Source organism: Prionailurus viverrinus, chromosome C1 (assembly GCF_022837055.1).
Source record: "Prionailurus viverrinus isolate Anna chromosome C1, UM_Priviv_1.0, whole genome shotgun sequence".
NCBI classification, from domain to species: domain Eukaryota; kingdom Metazoa; phylum Chordata; class Mammalia; order Carnivora; family Felidae; genus Prionailurus; species Prionailurus viverrinus.
In genome coordinates, this window is record NC_062568.1 from 65738845 (window position 1) to 65759216 (window position 20372).

Consider the following 20372-nt stretch of genomic DNA (forward strand, 5'->3'; position numbering starts at 1 on the left):
CTTTGATGAGAATTTACTATTAGGTTGAATCACTTTACCACTATTTTGTCATTTTTGACTGATAAGAGTGACATTTTCATTTGGTTCAACCTAATAGTTGTTCTCACCAAGAAAGTAAAATCTAAACTTGCTAACCTTGATTTTGATTTTTAAATTAAACAAGACACGAATCTAAGAGTTTCTCTATAAGCTGATGGGTAACATATGATTAACCGCTTTGCTTGGCTAGCACGATGATTTGAACTGATAAGTCAAGTGAACGGCATGTCCCAGGCCCACCAGGAAAACCACACAAGCAGCCAAAGAGCTTCATCTGTTGCCACAGCAGTGCCCTGTCAGTGAGCAAGTAGACAAGGGAAAAGAAACATGAGCGTGTCCTGTAAGCATTTGACAGAAGAGGTTGTAACTTGGCAACAAATTATGAACTTGCTAAAGGTCAAAACTTGGACTTGGCACTCATGCCTTACAGAACTCGCTTATCTAGATGTTTCAAAAGTATCTTCCAATGTGCACTGCTTATCAAATGGCAAGGCAAAAAACAAGGAACATTTGTTGCTCTATTTGCTCCAGTTTAGCAGTGCTGTTCTGGGACTGGGTAGCCAGGATATGGAAGGCAGCTCGCAGGGTCATGGTAAAGTGACTGAGTGAGCCTAACATAAACCAAGGGAAGCCTGGCCCTTCACATATGTCCTGGGCCATAGCAGAAGTATGGCATCAGTGTTGATATTTGGAATATCAGCAGATGGATTAAAATCACACTGGGCCCATTGTGAGCAAAAAGGAGCCCCAACATGGTAGAGATGATGGGTTTGGGAAAGCTATGGCCTGATGAGAGAATGAGCTCAGCATTGTCTGAGACAGGAGAGAGGTGAGTGCTCAGTGAGTCATCCATCATGAATGTGAAGAACAACACCCTGGGGGGGGGGGGGGGCAGGTGACATCACAGGGAATTTTGCTCAATTATTTTAATATTCCAGATTTAAGCATGCTATCCTAAAAAGCCAGGACAAATGCCATTCTGTGAGATAAGATAACATTGTATGTAGTCTGTTATAAGTACTCAGTCAATTCTCTTCTTACAAAGTCAAGAGTCAGTGAAAGATGCTCTATGTTGATACGTCTGTTTTATTATATATATATATATCTTAGGTTTTTCAAGCTGCATTAACAAAAATACCATAGACTGGGTGTCTTACACAACAAATACTTCTCATAGTTTTGGAGGCTGAGAAGTCCAAGGCAATGGCAGATTAAGTCTCTGGTGTCTAGTGAGGGTCTGTTTCCTGTGTGGAAATGTGGGAGAAGCGGCAAGAGAGCACTCTGGAGTCATTTTTATAAGGGCACTAATTTCATTCATGAGAGCTCTACCCCCATGACCTAATCACCTCTCAAAAGCCCCATCTCCTAATACCACCACATTGGGAGTTAGGATTTCAACATGTGCATTTTAGAAGACACAAACATTCAGTGTTCTCCACTGTAAACGTGTGTGTGTGTGTGTGTGTGTGTGTGTGTAAATTGTTCTATAGCAATAGGTCTACCTAGATATCAGCGGGTAATATAGGACTGTGAATGTCTATAACTGTTTATACCTTGGGGCACCTGGGTGGCGCAGTCGGTTAAGCGTCCGACTTCAGCCAGGTCACGATCTCGCGGTCCGGGAGTTCGAGCCCCGCGTTGGGCTCTGGGCTGATGGCTCAGAGCCTGGAGCCTGTTTCTGATTCTGTGTCTCCCTCTCTCTCTGACCCTCCCCCGTTCATGCTCTGTCTCTCTCTCTGTCCAAAAAATAAATAAACGTTAAAAAAAATATATATATATAACTGTTTATACCTTAAGCTGTACTAACTTTGGAATGTCTTTTGTGTCCATTTTAAACTAATAGCTCTTGATAGGGTATATATCCTCAATGGTATTTTCAAATAGTACTTGCTTTATAGCTATTTGATGTGTCAGAGAATGATAAGTTGAATACAAACAATTCAGGGTATTTAGTGAATAAATCTATAGATTTGTGGTTTTGCAATCCAATATGAGTTTCAAATACTTTCTGTAACACAAGGCTTTATACTTCCTGTTTGAAAGTTGGCATGTCCAAGCACTGGTTTTACCCATTTGCTATATCTCTGCTAATTTTCAGGGGTGAAATGCAAGACTGAATTGAAAAAAAAAACACATTAAAAAATCTTTAACGTATTTAGCGAACTAGGCTTAAAAATATCAATGAAGCAATAAAGTTTAACTATTGAAACTGAAAGTTTTGTATGCAGAAACAAGGCAATGTTATCAGATAAGATCCAAATAAATAAAATCTTAAGAAGATTCAAATAAAATCTTAATAACATCTTTTAAAAGAGCATTTCATGTAAGAGAATTGCCTTTCCACAGACTTTAAAAAAAATTACATGAGAAGCTGCTACTGGCTTTTCAGTCCCCAAAAGAGTAAGAAGAGTTATAGGAAAGTTATGATGGTGGCTGCTTTTGTGACTGACTTATGTTTGCATGTACGTGGAAAGAACAGAGAATATGGAAAAACTCTGTCATCACTGGAGGCTCTGTGGTTGGGGAAGGAGCATTACAATGGATTTGTTAGGCTTGTAGAATGATATCCTACATGTGCCTACTATGGTATAGAACTGTGCTAGGTACTAAGGTTGATGAAAAACAAAAATCCAAGGCCCTGTCTTCAACAAATACATGGCCTCGCTAAGTATACAACACTGGTAGGCATGGAAAAATTGTTATCAGCAGAAGTTATTAAATGAGTAGTGTTGGGGCAAAAGTCAGAGGAGACAGCACTGAAGTCTTGATGAGAGAGGAGGGCGTTGGCAGGTGGAGGACTGTGCCAGCCTGGGAAACAGTTGGAGATGTTGTAGGGAGGAGGCTCAGGAGAAGGGGCAAAGTCAGAAAAGCCAAAGAAGGTTTACTGGGTTCAGTAGGCAATCAGCATGACGAGGTTAGAGGCTTAATGCACGGAGTGAGTAGAAATGACCCTGGAGAGTCTCATGCCAGACCGTGGAGGTCACGAGTGCCAGGCTAAGGAGTTGGAATCTTCCTGTGGGCATTGGGGAATCCGTGAAGGCTTTTGAAGAAAAAGTCACCAGGATGAAAGTGGATTTTGGGAAAACCATGCCAGAAGTGGTGCAGTGGAAGAATTGGACTGGGAAAAATTCAGGGTAGGATACCTGGAAGAAAGATTTCGCAGGAAGAATCAACAGGGTTAATAGGATGCAGGTGATGGTAAGAGAGAGAGACATCACAAATGATTTTCAGACTTTGAAGTGGGGTCTCCAGTAACAGAATCTAAAACCACACACACACATTCCCTAGGGAAAATTATTTTCGAAGGAAGACAATTATCTTATACAAGGTAGGTCTGGGGTTAGCATGGGACAAGTCACTAAGAAGGCCCCACACAGCACTGGAAATGTGAGTTTAGGGTGTGGAAGACTAAGGTAGTGAGTACAGGTGTTGTTATGTATTTAAATGGGAAATATGCCTGAAGCCCAGGAAGTCCCCTTCTCCAGAGTCCTCTAGAAGGAGAAATGTAGAAAGCGAAGAGCAAAAAGCTGAAGATTGAACATCAGGGCATTTCTGCCTTTGAGGTCAATGAAGAAAAATAGAGTCAAGGAGGAGATGGAAAAATAAAGGCTAGAGACTGAGAAGGAGAAGCGAGGAGGTATCACAGAATCCAAGAGAGGGTTTCATAAAAACCTCCCCCAAGTTCAAGGAAAGATGATAGAAACAAAGGTCACTGAATTGGGTGCTCAGCAGGTCTTAAAGGTCTGTGCAAAGCAAGAGAGCTTGGAAGTGAAACTTCAGGCCTCAAAGAAGGACAGTCTGGCCTTGTGCCCATCTACTGTGCAGCCACATGTAGCTACTGACCAGGAGTGTGCCTAGTCAGCCTGGATATGCTGTAATCATAGACGACATGCTGGTTTCAAAGAAGCAGTATAAAAAAGAAGAATGTGAAGGATCTCATTAATAAAATTTAAATATTGATTGCATGTTGAAATGATAATATTTTGAATATTTGGGGTAAATAAAATATGCTGCTGAAATTATTTTCACCTTAAAATCTTTAAATATGGTTACTAGAAAATGTACTTAAATTATATTTCCATTGGATTTTGCGGATCTAGACCTTATAGGGAAGCTCGCTAATATAGGCACTAACATAGCTCGGGGAGGTACACCAATCATATACGCTTTAACAGTTAAGTGCATTCACCCAGCCTGAAGTCTTTCAGAATGTGTTTTCCATTTTGTGAGTGTATTCCTGTATATTGTGACCAGTGTATATTACAGTGATCCATTTGTTTATTTTATCCAAAAGTTAGGTTATTCCATCTTACTGAACATTTGGCTCTTTTTTTCAACCAACAGATGATGCTGCAGCTGACAGTCGCAGAACTTACACTCTAACTGATTATTTAAAAAATACTTTTAGGGTGAAATTCTACTCCTTGCGGTGGGTTTCAGGTAAGGACTTTTTTTGGGAGGGGACAGATTTTTATGCTTGTGCTCATTCTAGTTAGGTTGTGGGGCACTTTTGTGGCCCTGAGAAGATATCCTTGTTTGGTTAAACCACATAGGAGAGTTGTTTTGTTTGTTTGTTTTTTTCTCCTTAAGCGTGCAAAGAGAAATAAAACCTTAGTATTTTTTTTGATACATACTATAAAAAGTTAAAAGTGAATTGAAACCTTGACAGTAACGATGGGGAAATGGATGCATACTAGTGTAATATCCATCATTTAATGTTTCTCTGACTTACAAATGCTTATCGAGTACTTGTGTGAATGTAAACATTAAGTTTTTACTGGATAATTTTTAGCTGATGAAGATATTTAATCATAACTTGAAATACTGATCTGACCATTTTCTTTCTTTAGATCACGATTATCTCTACAAACAAGATAATAATATCTTGCTATTCAATGCTGAATATGGAAACAGCTCCATTTTCTTGGAGAACAGTACATTTGTATGTTTAATCGCATAATTCATTCCTACTTTAAGGATAAATTCTGGGGATTTTTTTTTTCATAACCTTTCAAATCATGAGTACTATCATTTCTCATCTGTTGAACTCTCTCTGCAGCATATGGCACAGTGGATCTTTCTCTTCTTCTTGGAATGCTCCCTGCCTTGGCTACTTTTTAATCTCCCTTGACGATTCTTCCTCCTCTGCCCATACTCCTCAGTGTAAGTGCCCCTCAGGGCTCTGTCTTCACTTGCTGGCCTCTGTCCCCACTTGGCACGCTCTCCTTCTGTGAACTTCATACACTTCCACAGCATCAGGGCTCTCCTTTTCACCTTGACTCTTGAATGCACACCTTCAACACTAACCTCCTGCCAAGATCGAAATCTTTTATTTCTAGTAGCTTGCTTGCTCCTGTCCACCCATGGCCTCAAGGTATTTTAAATTCAGTATCCCAAGTTAAACTAGTTATTTCCCCTTGACTCTCCCAGCAAACTGAAAGCACCCTATTCCTCTTCCTGAGTTCCCCATCTTGGTACGTAATGCTCTCCTCTGAGTCACTTAGGCTAGAAAATGAAATTCTACTCTTTAAATCCTCAGAATCCTCTTTGATTCCTGTGTGACCCCACCCCCATATTTAGCTATTCAACAAACCCTATCATTTCTCCCTCTGCAATGTCAAGTACCCCTCAGATTTCTGTTTCCACTGTAGAGTCCTGGTTCAAGGTCTTTTTCATCTGTGCGAGTGAGTATTCTAGCTTGTGTCCCTATCTCCATTCTGTAGATGAGACCATTGTATTGCCCAAGTCTAGGGCTGATGCAACCCTACTCTCTCATGTCAGATATCGTGTCAACCAGAGCATCTTTGTAAAGACAGATAAGATTCTATCACATCCATGTGCAAAAAGTCATTTATAGTTCCACTTTTTATATTTCAGTCCAAGCTATTTTTTGAATTTTACATCCTCCCACCTTATATATTTTCTGATGTACCCTGTACTGTGTCCAGGTTATGCCTAATCTCTGGATAGTCTCTTAATACGCATGCCCTTTCACACATCTGGTGTTTTGCTCATGCTCTTCCCCCTACTGGGAAATTTCTCTCTCTTTTCCTGATCCCTACCCTCATGGTGGTCTTTCGTTGGTTGGAATTAATCCTTCCCTCTCTGGTTCTCTAACCCCGATCACCATACACCTTGCACAATGGTCATTTGTGTCGGGGGATGTGCCATTTCTGGGAGCTCCCAAGGCATGAGCCACATGTCTAGAACCATACCTTGTACATAGTAATTACTCAATAATGACTGTTAAATGAAGCTGTTCAATTGTTCTTTTTTCTATCTGCTTGACAGGATGAATTTGAACATTCCATAAACGATTATTCGGTATCTCCTGATGGACAGTTTATTCTCTTAGAGTACAACTATGTGAAGGTAAAAGAAATGCTGTCTTACTATGACATTTAAAGAACCCTGTGAACCCTATGAGTATGTTACTTTATAACTGATTTCAAGTTCACGAATATTTAAGATTAACACCTAAGTAATATAATAGGCACTAAAATCTCATTAATCCAGCATCAAAAGGAGCAATAGCCATTCTCATTCATAAAGGGTAAGTCCAACAACTGTTTTCAAAGCAGTCTATTTTTTGGTGTTTTCAAATACTAAAAAGTACAAGTAATACATTATAGATATAAAATACAAGTTAAAATAGAACTTATAATTTAAATTGTTTGACTTGCACATCCAGTAACAGAACCCCTTATTTCCTTTGTCTCAGCTTTATATATAGTAAACTCTCAGTAAGTATTTGCTTTAGAAAGAGTCATACTTCCTCTCCTCCAGAAGAGACTCTGCAGGGTGGTTCAGATCACCTCCCAGCTTCCAGGTCCTACCATATACAAACTATTCTAAAGGGGGAGCCTCAGCTCAAAATCAGAGTCTCACACACTCAGGAAAGCTTAATCACATATTCTCTTCACGTTTAGAATGGCTACAAATTGCCAGTAACTTTAACTGCAGCTTTTTATTTACTTTTATTTTTTCTAATGCTTATTTGAGAGAGCGAGATGGTGAGTGGGGGAGGGGCAGGAAGCAAGAGAGAGAGAGAGAGAGAGAATCCTAAACAGGCTCAGCACTGTCAGCACAAAGCCCAATGCGGGGCTCGAATCCATGGACCATGAGATCATGACCTGATCCCAAATCAAGAGTCAGATGCTTAACTGACTGAGCCATCCAGGCGCCCCTTAACTGCAGCTTTCTAATTATTCCTGGATTTGACAACAGTTGTCAAGTATAGGAAGTCTTAAGACTTGTAGGAAAGATTAAAAACCTGTAGGGATATTCTGCATTGAAAGCAAAATACAAAGCTGGGGATCCCCACTTCTGCCTTTTTATTCTAGAATAAATAATAAATACTGAGCAGCCTTATCTCACACCCCAATGCTTCTTCTATACTCAGGCCAAGTAAACCCCATCCCCTACTCCATTTCCCATTTCAATATGGTGGCTCTCAATCATAATATTTACCCTGGATTCACTGTGTCCAGCTCCATTTCCTGGACATGAAGACTCTCTGACTCTGTTCTGCTAAACCCATAAAGTAGGAGCCAATCAGAATCTTAGGCCAACTTTAACACATCTGTTCCCAATAATGGGTTGTTCATTTAATTCAGTGGTTTTTATTGCTCTCTATAGATTAAAATCACTTGAGGAGCTTTTAAAAATTCCCAGTGGCCAGATCCAATCCCCAGATTCATAAATTATAGTGTCTGGAGTGAAGATGGCATCCATGTTTTTTTTTTAATGGGCATATTATTTTAATGAGCAAAGGGCTGAGAACAACTGAATACAATTGCCCATGTTAAGGACAAACATAAAGGTTAAGGTAGAAACAGAAAGGTAAATACCAGCTCAATTTACTATTTGGCCAAGTTCAATAAGTGCTATATGATGTATACTAACAGATGTATTTCACTGGTAGACCTTAGTTGGGCAACCATCATTGGTAATTTGTATCTGCCTTGTCACTGTAGTTTATGTATGCATTTAACTGCTTTTGCTGTTTTTCTGGTATTTCCTTCATTCTGCTGCCATCCATGTTTTTCAGGCAGTATCTACAGGACTCCTTTTAAAAACTAAGTTAGATCATGTCATGCCTATGTTTGAACCCTCATGATCAGTGATTTGCCATCCCTTGCAGAATGAAACACAGACTTTAACCACAGCATCCTCAGAAGCCTATGTGATTAGACCTCAGTCTGCCCTCGCTAACCCAACTCCTACTACCTTCTCTGGACTCACCATCTCAGCCAGTACTTCTCACCCCTGCCTGAACCTTACAATCACCTATGGAGGTTTTTAAAAATACAGATGCCTGCAGCCTACCCCACACCAACTAGTTCAGCATAGTGATGGGTGGGGCCCAGGCATGGGTAGATTTAAGGGCTCCCAGGTAATTCAGTGATCCAAAGAACTTTTAGGTACACCACTCTTCATTTTTCACAAGCATCATTCATTCTCCTCTAAGGGCCAAACTATTTGCTATTGCTTCATTCTGGAACGTTCTTCCCCTGATTATCATATGGTACTCCCTTTTTAGTAAATTCAAGTCCAAGCTTTCTTGGATTGCTTTATCTAACTTGGCCCTCTGCCACTCTGTTCTCCCACACTTCACCATTCACTCCCTACCACATTAGCTTATTTTACTTTCTCCATACCTTTGACTGCAGAGCACTAAATTACAAGATTATTCAAAGTAGAGCACTCCATCTTCTCTTTTACTTCTTAGAATGTCTGATAGAATTTTCTACAGCATACATGTACAACGTGTAGTAATCTCTATTCATTGCCTAATGCTCCGGACAGTAATAGTTGCATCATCTATCACATGTTGACAATATTCCAGTTGACTCATCAGGTCTCAGGATATCTGAGAAAAGTTGAGTTTTATTCTATTTCCTTGGAAGTCTACTGTGCAAAGTTCTTTAGATTTTACTCCATGGCTTCTCCATGACTGAACTGAGCGCATTTCAAAAGAGCAATTATTATTTCTACGTTGTGGCTGTGAGCAAATAAGTGAGTGAATGAGTGAAAACATAAATTCATAAGTACTGTACGGCCTGGTATGTATGTTTTCCTAACATCTCCCCTTGCTGCTGAATGCTCCAGAGGTAATAGTAGCATCACCTATCACATATTGACAATATTCTAGGAGCCCTGCTTAGCACTTCACATGCATTCTCATGAACCTCTCTTAAGATTGTTACTGACATTGTCCCCATGTTCCTAAAGAGAAAATTGAACCTTAGAAAGAAACTTGCCTGATATTACATAATGGAAACTTGTCTTAGTGCATTTGGGCTGCTGTAACAATACCACAGATGGGGTGGGTTAATACCAGATTTATTTCTCATAGTTCTGGAGGCTGAGACAGAGGTCCACGGTCAAGATAGGTCAAGAGGTCAAGGTGCTAGCAGATTCAGTGTCTGGTGAGGACCTGCTTCATGGAACACAGTTGGCCATCTTCTTTGTGTCCTCAAATGGAGAATGCGGCATGGAATCTCTCTGGAGTCTCTATTTCAACAAAACAAAACATGCCTTATTTATTCTTGAGGGAGAGAGAGAGCATAAGCTGGGGAGGGACAGAGACAGAGGGGGACAGAGGATCCTAAGTGGGCCCTGTGCTGACACCAGAGAGCTCCATGCAGGGTTCAAACTCACAAACCATGACCTGAGCTGAAGTCGGCTGCTCAACCAGCTGAGCCACCCAAATGCCCCTGGAATTTCTTTTATAAGGGAACTAATCCAATTCAAGAGGGTTCCACCCTCATGACCTAGTTACCTCCCAAAGGCCCACCTCCAATACCATCACACAGGGGGATAGGATTTCAACGTGTGAATAACAGAGGGTGGGCGACAAACATTATAGCCAAACTTGAATCCAGGTTAGAAGACTCCAAAGCCTGTGCTTTTCACAATAATCTTTCCCATCTTTGGCCTTCGGCTTCTCTTTGCTATGATGCTTTTGTAACCGCTGCTCTGTGTGGCAGTTTTCTGCCATCGAGACTTGGTCTAACAATCACTTTTTCATAGGCCTCTCTCCCTCTCCACGTCCTAATTTATGATGCCTGCCTCTCCCCACCTACATCTATTATATCTCTTGAGATTCTTTTCTCATATTTACTTGTCCATATCCCCCATTCAACTCTGAGCTCCTCAAGGACAGTGAGCCTTTCTCAGCCAGTAATGCCTGACAGAGGATAGCCGCTAATGTTTATAACCTAAATAGGGGGATGAGTCTGTTTCAACGATGAAGTGAACACCCCAGACATTTTAGGTTTCCTTTTGCAACTCATGATGGATCTGTCATCCTGAGTGATCTCAAACCTTCTTCAACCTCTTTTTAAGCCTGTAGCACACCGTTTGTCTCTCGCAGATAGAGCATTCAGAGGTTTCCCAGAAACAAGCATGGATTGTGTCAAAATAATCCAAGATTTTATTTTATTTTTTTATTTTATTTTTTTTTTCAACGTTTATTTATTTTTGGGACAGAGAGAGACAGAGCATGAATGGGCGAGGGGCAGAGAGAGAGGGAGACACAGAATCAGAAACAGGCTCCAGGCTCTGAGCCATCAGCCCAGAGCCCGATGCGGGGCTCGAACTCACGGACCGCGAGATCGTGACCTGGCTGAAGTCGGACGCTTAACCTACTGTGCCACCCAGGTGCCCCAAAATAATCCAAGATTTTTAAAAAAAAGTATGACTCACAAAAGTTAGAGACTTAATACATAATTGTTGGCATGAGAGGATAGGAGGGTGATAAATGATAAGTGGGAAATATTCTTCAAGGTCAGAAACTCTGGCTTGTGTCTCAGCTCTGCCATTATACAAACTGGGTATCCTTGAGCTATCCATTTTGTTTATTTCATTCTCACAGGTAAAATTTGATTTTTATATCAGTTTGGTTTATTTATTTATTTTTTTTAGTTTGATTTATTTACTTTCAGAGAGAGAGAAAGAGAGCAGAGGAAGGGCAGAGAGGGGGAGAGAGAGAGAATCCCAAGCAGGCTCCACACTGTCAGCGGAGAGCCTGATGTGGGACTCAAACCCACAAATCATGAGATCATGACCTGAGCCAAAACAAAAAATTGGATGCTTAACCCACGGAGCCACCCAGGTACCCCTGGTTTGGTTTATTTCTTGAACACAGACTATGTGGCTTGTGCTAGACAAGACTCCAGGTATTTAAAGATGAATAAAACACAATTTCTTTCATCTAGGAATATGGTAGGGAAGACAGACATAAAGACATGTTTTAATGTGTACATGCATTCACATAAAACATAATTTTTCATAAATTCAAATCTGTGTATATATATGTTATCTTCAGTCTTACCTTTTTTTCCTCTTATGCCTGGTTCTCTACTTCTCTCCACCCCCATCTTTTCCCCAGGTATCACATGTTAAGAATCGTGTGTGTGTGTGTGTGTGTGTGTGTGTGTGTGTGTGTGTGTGTATTATACTATCCAATCATTCTGTGAAGATATATATTTTTTAGTTATTGCTTATTCCATAAAAAATAAAATCCTACTTTCCATACTTTTCTGTAAATTGCATTTCTCATTCAATGATACCACGTGGAACTTCTTCCAAGGATTCTGGTATAGTTCTACTTCGTTTATTTTTAAATTAACAGACTTAATTTTTTTTAGAATAGCTTTAGATTTATAGAATATGAGTGGAAAACACAGAGTTCCCATATACTCCCTCATCATCCCCCACTTCTGTCCCACTTTCCCCTATTATCAACATTTTGCATTAGTATGGCACATTTGTTGCAATTGATGAGCCATTATTGATGCATTATTATTAACTAAAATCCACCGTCTACATTAGGGTTCATTCTTTATGTCGTACATTCTATGGGTTTTGGTATATCTATAAAGTATAATGACATGTATCCACCATTACAGGATTATATGGAATATTTCACTGTCCTAAATATCCTCTGTGCTCCAGCTCTTCGTCCCTTCCTTCCTCCAAACTCCTGGCAACAACTGATCTTTTTACTGTATCCATTAGTTTGCCTTTTCCAAAATATCATGTGGTGGAATTATACAGTATGTAGCCTTTTCAGATTGGCTTCTCTCACTTAGCAATAGGCATGTGAGGGTCCCTCCATGTCTTTTTGTGATGTCATAGCTCATTTCTTTTTACTGCTAAATAATATTCCAGTGTCTGGATGGACCACAGTTTGCTCACCCATCCCCTACTGGAAGACATCTTGGTTCTTCTAAGTTTTGGCAATTATGAATGACACTACAAATTTGTAGGGTTTTTAGATATGTGTGAGTTTTCAACTCATTTGGTTAATAACACGGAGTTTGCTGGTAAAGTTATTTGGGTTTAGAGTTTCCTTTGTGCAAATATTTTTATTGATTGATTCAATGTGTTTATTAGATATGAGACTTCACAGATTTTCCATTTTTTCTTGTCTCAGTTTTGATAACTTAATTTTCAAGGAATTTGCCCCTTTTTTAACTTTTATATTTATTGGCCCCCCAAAAAATGTTTGTAATATGGTCTTGAAATCTTAAATTTTTTTAATGTTTATTCATTTTTGAGAGACACAGAGTGTGGGGCGGGAGGGCAGAGAGAGAGGGAGACACAGAATCCGAAGCAGGCTCCAGTCTCCGAGCTGTCTGCACAGAGCCCAATGCGGGGCTCTAACTCACGAACCATGAGATCGTGACCTGAGCTGAAGTCGGACACTCAACCGACTGAGCCACCCAGGTCCCAAACAAGATGGCTTTTTTCTTTTCTTTTCTTTTCTTTTCTTTTCTTTTCTTTTCTTTTCTTTTCTTTTCTTTTCAGATTTTTATTTTATCTTATATTTAGTAGGCTCCGTGCCCAACATGGGGCTTGAACTCAGGACCCCAAGATCAAGAGTCTGTGCTCTACTACTGACTGAGCCAGCCAGGTGCCCAGGTCTTAAAATCTTTTAATCCCATTTTTCATTTCTAATATTGGTCATTCACTGGTCTTTTTTTTTTCCCCCTTACTTTTACTGTGTTAGCAATTTTATTCATCTTTTCAAAGAACCAGTTTTGGGCTTTGTTGATTTTTTTTTCTCTACTGTTCATTTTCTGTGTGATTACTGATTTTACCTTTATTGTTTCTTTTCTTCTCATTTATTTGGATTTGGTTCGCTTTTCATATTTTAGATATTTGATATCGTTGTTTAAAATATTGATGATATATATTCCAGTGTTAATATATATTACCAGGTGGCTTTCAAAAAAGTCTGTAACACTTTGTATTTTCATGATCAATGTAGGAGAGTATTTCTCCACATCATCACCAGCAATAAAACTATAGATCTTTGAAATATTTTGTAAATAAGATGGTTGAAAAGTGAAAATCTGCATTTTCTTAAACAGGTGGACTTAACATGCTATGGTAAATGCTAGGAGTAATGTTTACCAGGGAGTAGCATGTGGGGAGCACTGTGACCCCAAGAAGTTTCCTTGGCAGGGGTGAAGCCAGAGCTAGGTTACAGGTGAGGTCCTGAGGAGTTTGTACCAGATGGTCTCTGAGAATCTCTTCCTAATTCTCAAATTCTAAGGATTGAGATAGGGAACCACAAAACGTGACACAGAATTATGCAATTTGTTATATTACTTTACATCTTCTCTTATGTGCCTATATCAAGTGGCTGAACTATCAAGGATCACAGGAGCCTGAAATGTCTGTTTTCTTTTACAGCAATGGAGACATTCTTACACAGCTTCATATGACATTTATGATTTAAATAAAAGGTCAGTGACTTCCTCATAAAAGCTATTAAGCTTTTTTAGTGTAATAATACTTTTTTGAAAAGAAGAAATCCCACTGTGATTTGTTCATTTGGTAATGTTTCCTTTTATCTTTTTTTTTCAGGCAGCTGATTACAGAAGAGAAAATTCCAAACAACACACAGTGGATCACGTGGTCACCAGAGGGTCATAAATTGGTTAGTGAGTCTCTTCTGTTTTCAGAGAAACATAGTGGCTCAAAGGTCTGACAAGATGCAGAAGCTACTTTCCCTGATACAGAACAGACACTTAGGAAGCAAATACTTCACTATCAAATAGAGTGTTATTGCCTAAAATAGCATTTTTCTGGTCTTACACAGTAAATACGGTTCCTAAAAGTTTCTGAACTGCTACTGGGGAATTGTCTACATACTGGAAAAATGCTTTTAAACTCCTCAATTCTATTTTCTGTTGTACTGAGTTTGTTGTTGTTTTGTTCGTTTGTTGAGGTGTACCTGCTTCTTGCTCGTTCTGTGACCTTCTCTCTGTCACTATAGATATACCTTCATGTTCTGTGGTGCTAGGAGAATGGCAGAAGTCCAAAAGAAACTGACCAGGAGGCGGGATGTTCATTTGTAGATGGAACTCTCCATTCTGACATGCAACCACACTCCCTCAACCCCCAGCCCCCAGAAAGCAATGCGAAGCAGGCATCATTGTGTGAGAGTGGTCAGCCTCCTGGGTCTTTCTCATGTACTTCATTCAGCATGCACATGGTGGTGGTTGTAAGCTGTTTCTAATATGTGAAGAGTGTCTTTAGAGTTATTTGGAGGTTATAGCTGTATACTTAGCATCTTTAAAATGTGAGGAGGATAGAAAAGGACTCTTTATCTTGCTCAAATTGAATAACCCAAGGTAGTCATCACATTTGCATACTTCATTGTTTGAGGATAAAATATTTGATAGATATTTTTTAACTCTAGGATAAGATATATTATAGCAGGTTATTACTTATTAATCTCTTTTTCAATATTTCTAGGCATACGTTTGGAAAAATGATGTTTATGTTAAAAATGAACCAAATTCATCAAGTCATAGGATCACCTGGACCGGGGAAGAAAATGCAATATATAATGGAATAGCAGACTGGGTTTATGAAGGTAGAGACTTTAAAGCTTTTTCAAATTTGAAAGTCTGTAAGGTTTTTTTTTTTAATAGTAAAACATTTCTTTTAAAATGGAGAAATTCAATGGTATTCAAAATAAGTTGCATTTCTTTTAAATGTCATCAAATCTCTTTAGCACTGACAATGCCAGGTGTCCCACAGCACAAGGATTTCTTAGCAGTAGCTAGTTTTGCCTGTGTCCTCATTGTCTCTCAATGCCCCTATTGTCTTCTGTCTCCTCCTACAAAGGGCCTTTCTGTATAGGTAGTTTTTCTGCTTTACTGGGGCATAAAAGCTTCCAGATTAACATCAGATGTTTCTCTAACTGGGCCTACCTAACCCAGAGTTACTGAGGAAAGCTAAATACTCCCACAGCATTCCAAGAGCTGACAAAATATTGTCTGGAGGTTGGAGACTAGAGGAGGAAGAAAGCATCTGTTTTACAGAGGATTTGTGTTCATTTGAACTTGGACAAATCATAATTTCCTGTTTTTAAAGAAGGAAAAAAATAATTAGAAAGGCTTAGAGGACAAAATGGGTAAAAAAAAAAAAACAGAACTAAAAATATTAAAAAAGGATTAGTCTTCCTTTTAGGGTAGAGTTTTAGAAAATATTAACAAGACATTAACAAGAAAATATTAACAAGACAGTTGCCAAGGTACAAGGCCATTTTGAGACTGTTCCAAACTGTTTGCGAGGTTGCCTCATGCTTATTAAGTGCCCATCCTTAGTTCATCCTATGAGTTTTTCCTCATAGTTAAAAAAAATAAAATAGTTTTTCTTCATGACGTAATATTGGTTCTTACCCAGTTCAAGTCCAGTTCCACTAAATGGCTAATGTTACAACAACAAAAATCACTTTAAAAGAAAGATAAATCCCCATGGCCCATAAATAAGATTTGATTAAAACTGATAATGAAATTTACTTAGCGATTGAAAAACATCTTTAACACCTGTTGGACAGCTTGGCACAACCTGAAGGACTCCCAGAGTGGACACTAGGTAAAGCCTCTTCCCAAAGCTGCGACTTGACGCTTCCTTGTAACATCGGAGTATATCTCTAAGATAAGAACACACCTAATACTAATGTCCTTTCTAACCTAGAGAATAGCTGGAAATATCTCATTTTGCATGTTTATGACAAGCAAAGGAATGGCTTCCCGGTTCCACTGTGGGCCTATCTCTAGAAAATGGGACTTAAGAGTTCCTACAGGGAAATTCCTACAATTGGTTTTGTATATTTATGAATGATCCGTACTTGGAAAGGGCACACTTGCTTCTCTGTATATTGGATCCACCCTCCCATTAGAGCCCCGGTCTCCACTGCAGCCATGATGACTTGTGGAGTATAAGATTGAAAGAGTATGTTCTGAGAGTCTATAGGTTCATAAGGAAAAGAACAAACAAAGCTGCAAGGTGTAGACAGGGCCACGTGCTGTATCATGGAGGGACACTCACAGAGTAGCTGACCATCTGGAATATGTGTCCCTTGCCCCACCCCCTGTTCCCAAATGGCTTCCTCTCTCAATTTCCCTGTGTTTTCACTTTGCCTTATTTCATGATTCTCCAATTGATTATTACCATAGTTAATAGGTGTCTTCTTTTGTAAAAATGATAATACTTTATCTTCTAGTATGAAGTTAATTACATGACATTGACTCTGAAGTATGAGTGTAGTTTACCTAACCTCAGGGTGAGAATGAGAATTTTGAGAGCAAGGATGAAAAGGGACAGAGAAAGAAATAAATTTGGAAGATGGAGCACTCCTTACCCCTCAAGTAGTCGTGCTGACAGTGGGGATGTGGATAATTGAGTGCAATTCACGCTGAGTGCCAGTCACCTGTGAGGTGCTGCGTCAGGTTCTAGAGACGCAGGGACAGATGCTAACCAACTACTGCTGTCAAGGAACTCTGCCCAGAGAGGAAGACAAAGTTGCCAGGGGATAATCATCACAGAGTGAATTGACTGACCTATTCAGGGGAGGGCACTGGGTTCAGAGAGTACATAAGGAAGGTTGGAGAGGCTGGACAGGAGGTATCACGGGATAGTTGAGGGAAGTCATGGGGGGGAGAGGTTGCCATAGACACTTGTGCTCACAGCCCGCTTTGTATCAGGAAGGGCTGGAAATCTGTTCCTTCCTTTGTTATTCTCCCTTCTTCCTACTATTCATTCTCAGCTCTTTGAGTTTGACCAGAAGTAGTTTTATAATAATGGTTTTAACACATCACGATATGGAAAAATATGTTCTGTATTTACAAATAACTACCAATTCAAAACACAGAACACTCCCTGCTATCTGTACTTAAAAACATTTTTAAAAAACCATAGCCTTGCTGTAATTATATTCATTTTATGTAATTGCATCTTGATCTTAGACTAGAACCAATGGGTAGAAGCACAAGGAAGGAGACATCAACTCAGTATATGAAGAAGTTCTCAGTAGAAACCCCTTGACCTGGACTCACAAGTCCTGTACCCTTATTCTTGTCTCTGGCAATTATTTCAGTCTAACCCCCTCAGTTGCCTTCTCTGTACAATGGGATATGAATAGACTCACCTAAAGATCTTCGTCATGACTGTATCAGATAAGTGTTTCTTAAATTCTAAACTGCTATGCAAAAGTAACTTAATGACATAGGTATAAAACAAAGCGCGGCAGGCTGCCTTACCGAGGAGGTTGTCTCTTTCTTGGAAGAGCTGGAATAGGCATGGATGGACATAGAGCATGAAGGTGAAAAGCATGGATTCAAACCAGACAAGTCTGGATTCATTCTTGACTCTCTCAGTTATTGGCCACATGACCCTGGGCAGATTACCTATTCTCTTGAAGCCTGTCTATCTCTTTGTTCATCTGCACAGGAAGCTACTGTGAGGATTAACTGAAATAATAGATGTAGGTTGCTTATCAGTGTCTGGCACATGGTTAGCACACACTGGATGCTAGTGGCTCATCATGATAATTATTACATTTTGTTATGACTACTGTTGTTTCTGTCACTGGTACTACTATTAACCGTTATTATTATTGAAAACAAGCATTGGGAAGAAACTTGTAAAAAGGCTTCAGGAATCAGAAAAGTGATTGGGGCATGTGCTAACTCTGAGATTCAAGTCTCTATGCTTTTGCTTTTACCTTTACACCCACAGCAGAACATGAGATTTGTGGATTAAATCTATATAAAGAGGAGCGCCTGGGAGGCTCAGTCAGTTAAGCGTCTGACTCTTGATTTTGGCTCAGGTCATGATCTCAAAGGTGGTGAGATAGAGCCCCTTGCTGGGATCCCGCTTGCGATTCTCGCTCCCTCTTACTCTGCCCCTCCCCACTGCGTGTGCACGTGCACATGCTCAGTCTCTCTCAAAATAAATAAATTTTTAAAAAATCTACATAAAAGACTAGGAGTCTCTATCTCTTCTACCTGAGCCCTCTGTAAAAGAGGTTTTGGCATTTTAAGAGCCAGAGATTGGAAGTCCCAAGAATAGACTCCACAATCAACATAGGAAGGAACTACATTTGCCAGAGAATGAGTCCAACAGTGTTCTGGAGAGCAAGACCTTTCCTTTCATTTGCCTCCCTCTTTGACCCTCTTCTCTCACCATCAATGGATACACCAGAGGAGTGTGTTAATCCATGGGAGTCTTTAGTTTCTAGCCTAAGTGAAGGAGGTATTTCTTGATAGGGGTCTCACGGAGCTCCTTGTCATTCTAAATTCATCCTTCCCACACCTTGTTTGTGCCAAGAGTAGTAAAGTGTGGGCACCATATTAGTTTGATAGTCTGGAGCCACACACCACCCACCAGTACCCTGCGGGCTCAGTACAAACTGAGCCCAGTTGGGGAGAGTATGCTGGCATGTTGACTGTTTGAAAATTAGAAAGGAGAATCAGCCCCTTGTGTGAAATTTACTTTTAGTACGTTTTGCGGCATAAATTTAGAGGATTATAAGATAAAGAAAAAAAATGCAGAGCTTATATTAAATATTGTGTGCTAAAATATTCTAAAATGGTCCAACGGGTTACTTATTTTCACAATCCAGATCTATCCTTGAAGATTTTATTTTTATTCATTTGTATTACTCTGAATTTGGAAGCCCAGCAAATGCAAAATGGTTCATTAGTTGAACTCTACTGTAATTACTAAAGCTAATGAGAACAATATTTTGAATGCCAAAGCCAATTTATCAGCTACTTCTTGTAACAGAACAATTTATGTCTTTTTTCAGAGGAAATCTTCAGTGCCTACTCTGCTCTGTGGTGGTCTCCAAAAGGCACTTTTTTAGCATATGCCCAATTTAACGACACACAAGTCCCACTTATTGAATACTCTTTCTACTCTGATGAGTCACTGCAGTACCCAATGACTATGCGGATTCCATATCCAAAGGTCTGTACTCCCATTCGCATGGTGGTTCCGTGATTTGATGGGAAGAGAATGGTTTCATTTAATCCTTTCCTGCTAATGAAAATATTGTCAGTCTCTCTTCAACAGCTTGCTGTGATTACTCTTGCTGAAGTCAACAGCATCTGGCAATTTTAAAGTATTTTTATTATCCCAGGAAAGAGTGTGATTTAAGGTTTTGTAATTTCTCCAAAAACTTTGAGGAATGACAAGCCGAAAAAGATGGGGGAAATGCTTTTGAAAGAGGTAGGGGGAATAAAAACGTTTCAGTGGAGGAAAAGAGAGGCTGTCACTGAATCACAAACTCATCTTATTTGTAGAAGTTGGAGTGTGCCCTCGATGAAGTTGAAAAGCTCGGTTATGTATCAGGTTGTATTGCTAATTGACAGACACATGACTAGTTTCGGTGATTCTAGTATAGATTTGGCCCTAATGTAAATTTCACACGTCCTGCATTTGGAATAATAGTGTCACATCTTGGTTTTCAAGGCTGTTCTCTCCCCTCCGGGATGCATGCTTATGATAATTGAACAGCTCTGTTAAGCAGTGTAAGCTGAGGAAGAGGAGGATTTAGAAGGCAACCAGGATTCTTCACCAGTATCATAATATTAATGGCCACAGTATCATCCATAGGAAAATCTAATAGTAAATGTTTTTGCTGTAAGCAACTTGGGAAAAGGGATTTTTATTTTTACCAACTCACTCAATTTGCTTCATGAAGAGCTGCCATTTTAGGAAGACAGAGGAAGTTAAAAGAAAAAAAAAGATCAGAGACTAAATATAGAGATGTATTTTCAGTGGAATGTTATTTTTTGATGAGTGAAACTGGCAAAAAAAACACATAAAACGCTCTCACTAAAAATATATTATTTCTAACTAATTTGTCAATTGAAGATCTATGTGTATATATTAAAAAGTTTTGTAGATTTCTGTCATCATATTGATTGCAAAGCTCAAATGTGATGAACTTGAATTTGGAGTGCAAATGATTGCTTCCTAATTAGCATTATTGGCTCTTGACTCAGGTAAACTCATTT

At 39.4% G+C, this 20372-nt stretch overlaps 1 protein-coding gene across 1 annotated transcript in view; it reads left to right on the top strand.

The window, feature by feature from the left end:
* Positions 1–20372, top strand: part of DPP4 (dipeptidyl peptidase 4) — a 79164-nt gene that overhangs the window by 17959 nt on the left and 40833 nt on the right. The window contains exons 3-9 of the mRNA XM_047873595.1: positions 4384–4479; positions 4890–4981; positions 6331–6411; positions 13747–13799; positions 13921–13993; positions 14815–14935; positions 19160–19320. Of these exons, the coding sequence (XP_047729551.1) occupies positions 4384–4479; positions 4890–4981; positions 6331–6411; positions 13747–13799; positions 13921–13993; positions 14815–14935; positions 19160–19320 (677 nt within the window). The remainder of the gene's footprint in view (positions 1–4383; positions 4480–4889; positions 4982–6330; positions 6412–13746; positions 13800–13920; positions 13994–14814; positions 14936–19159; positions 19321–20372) is intronic.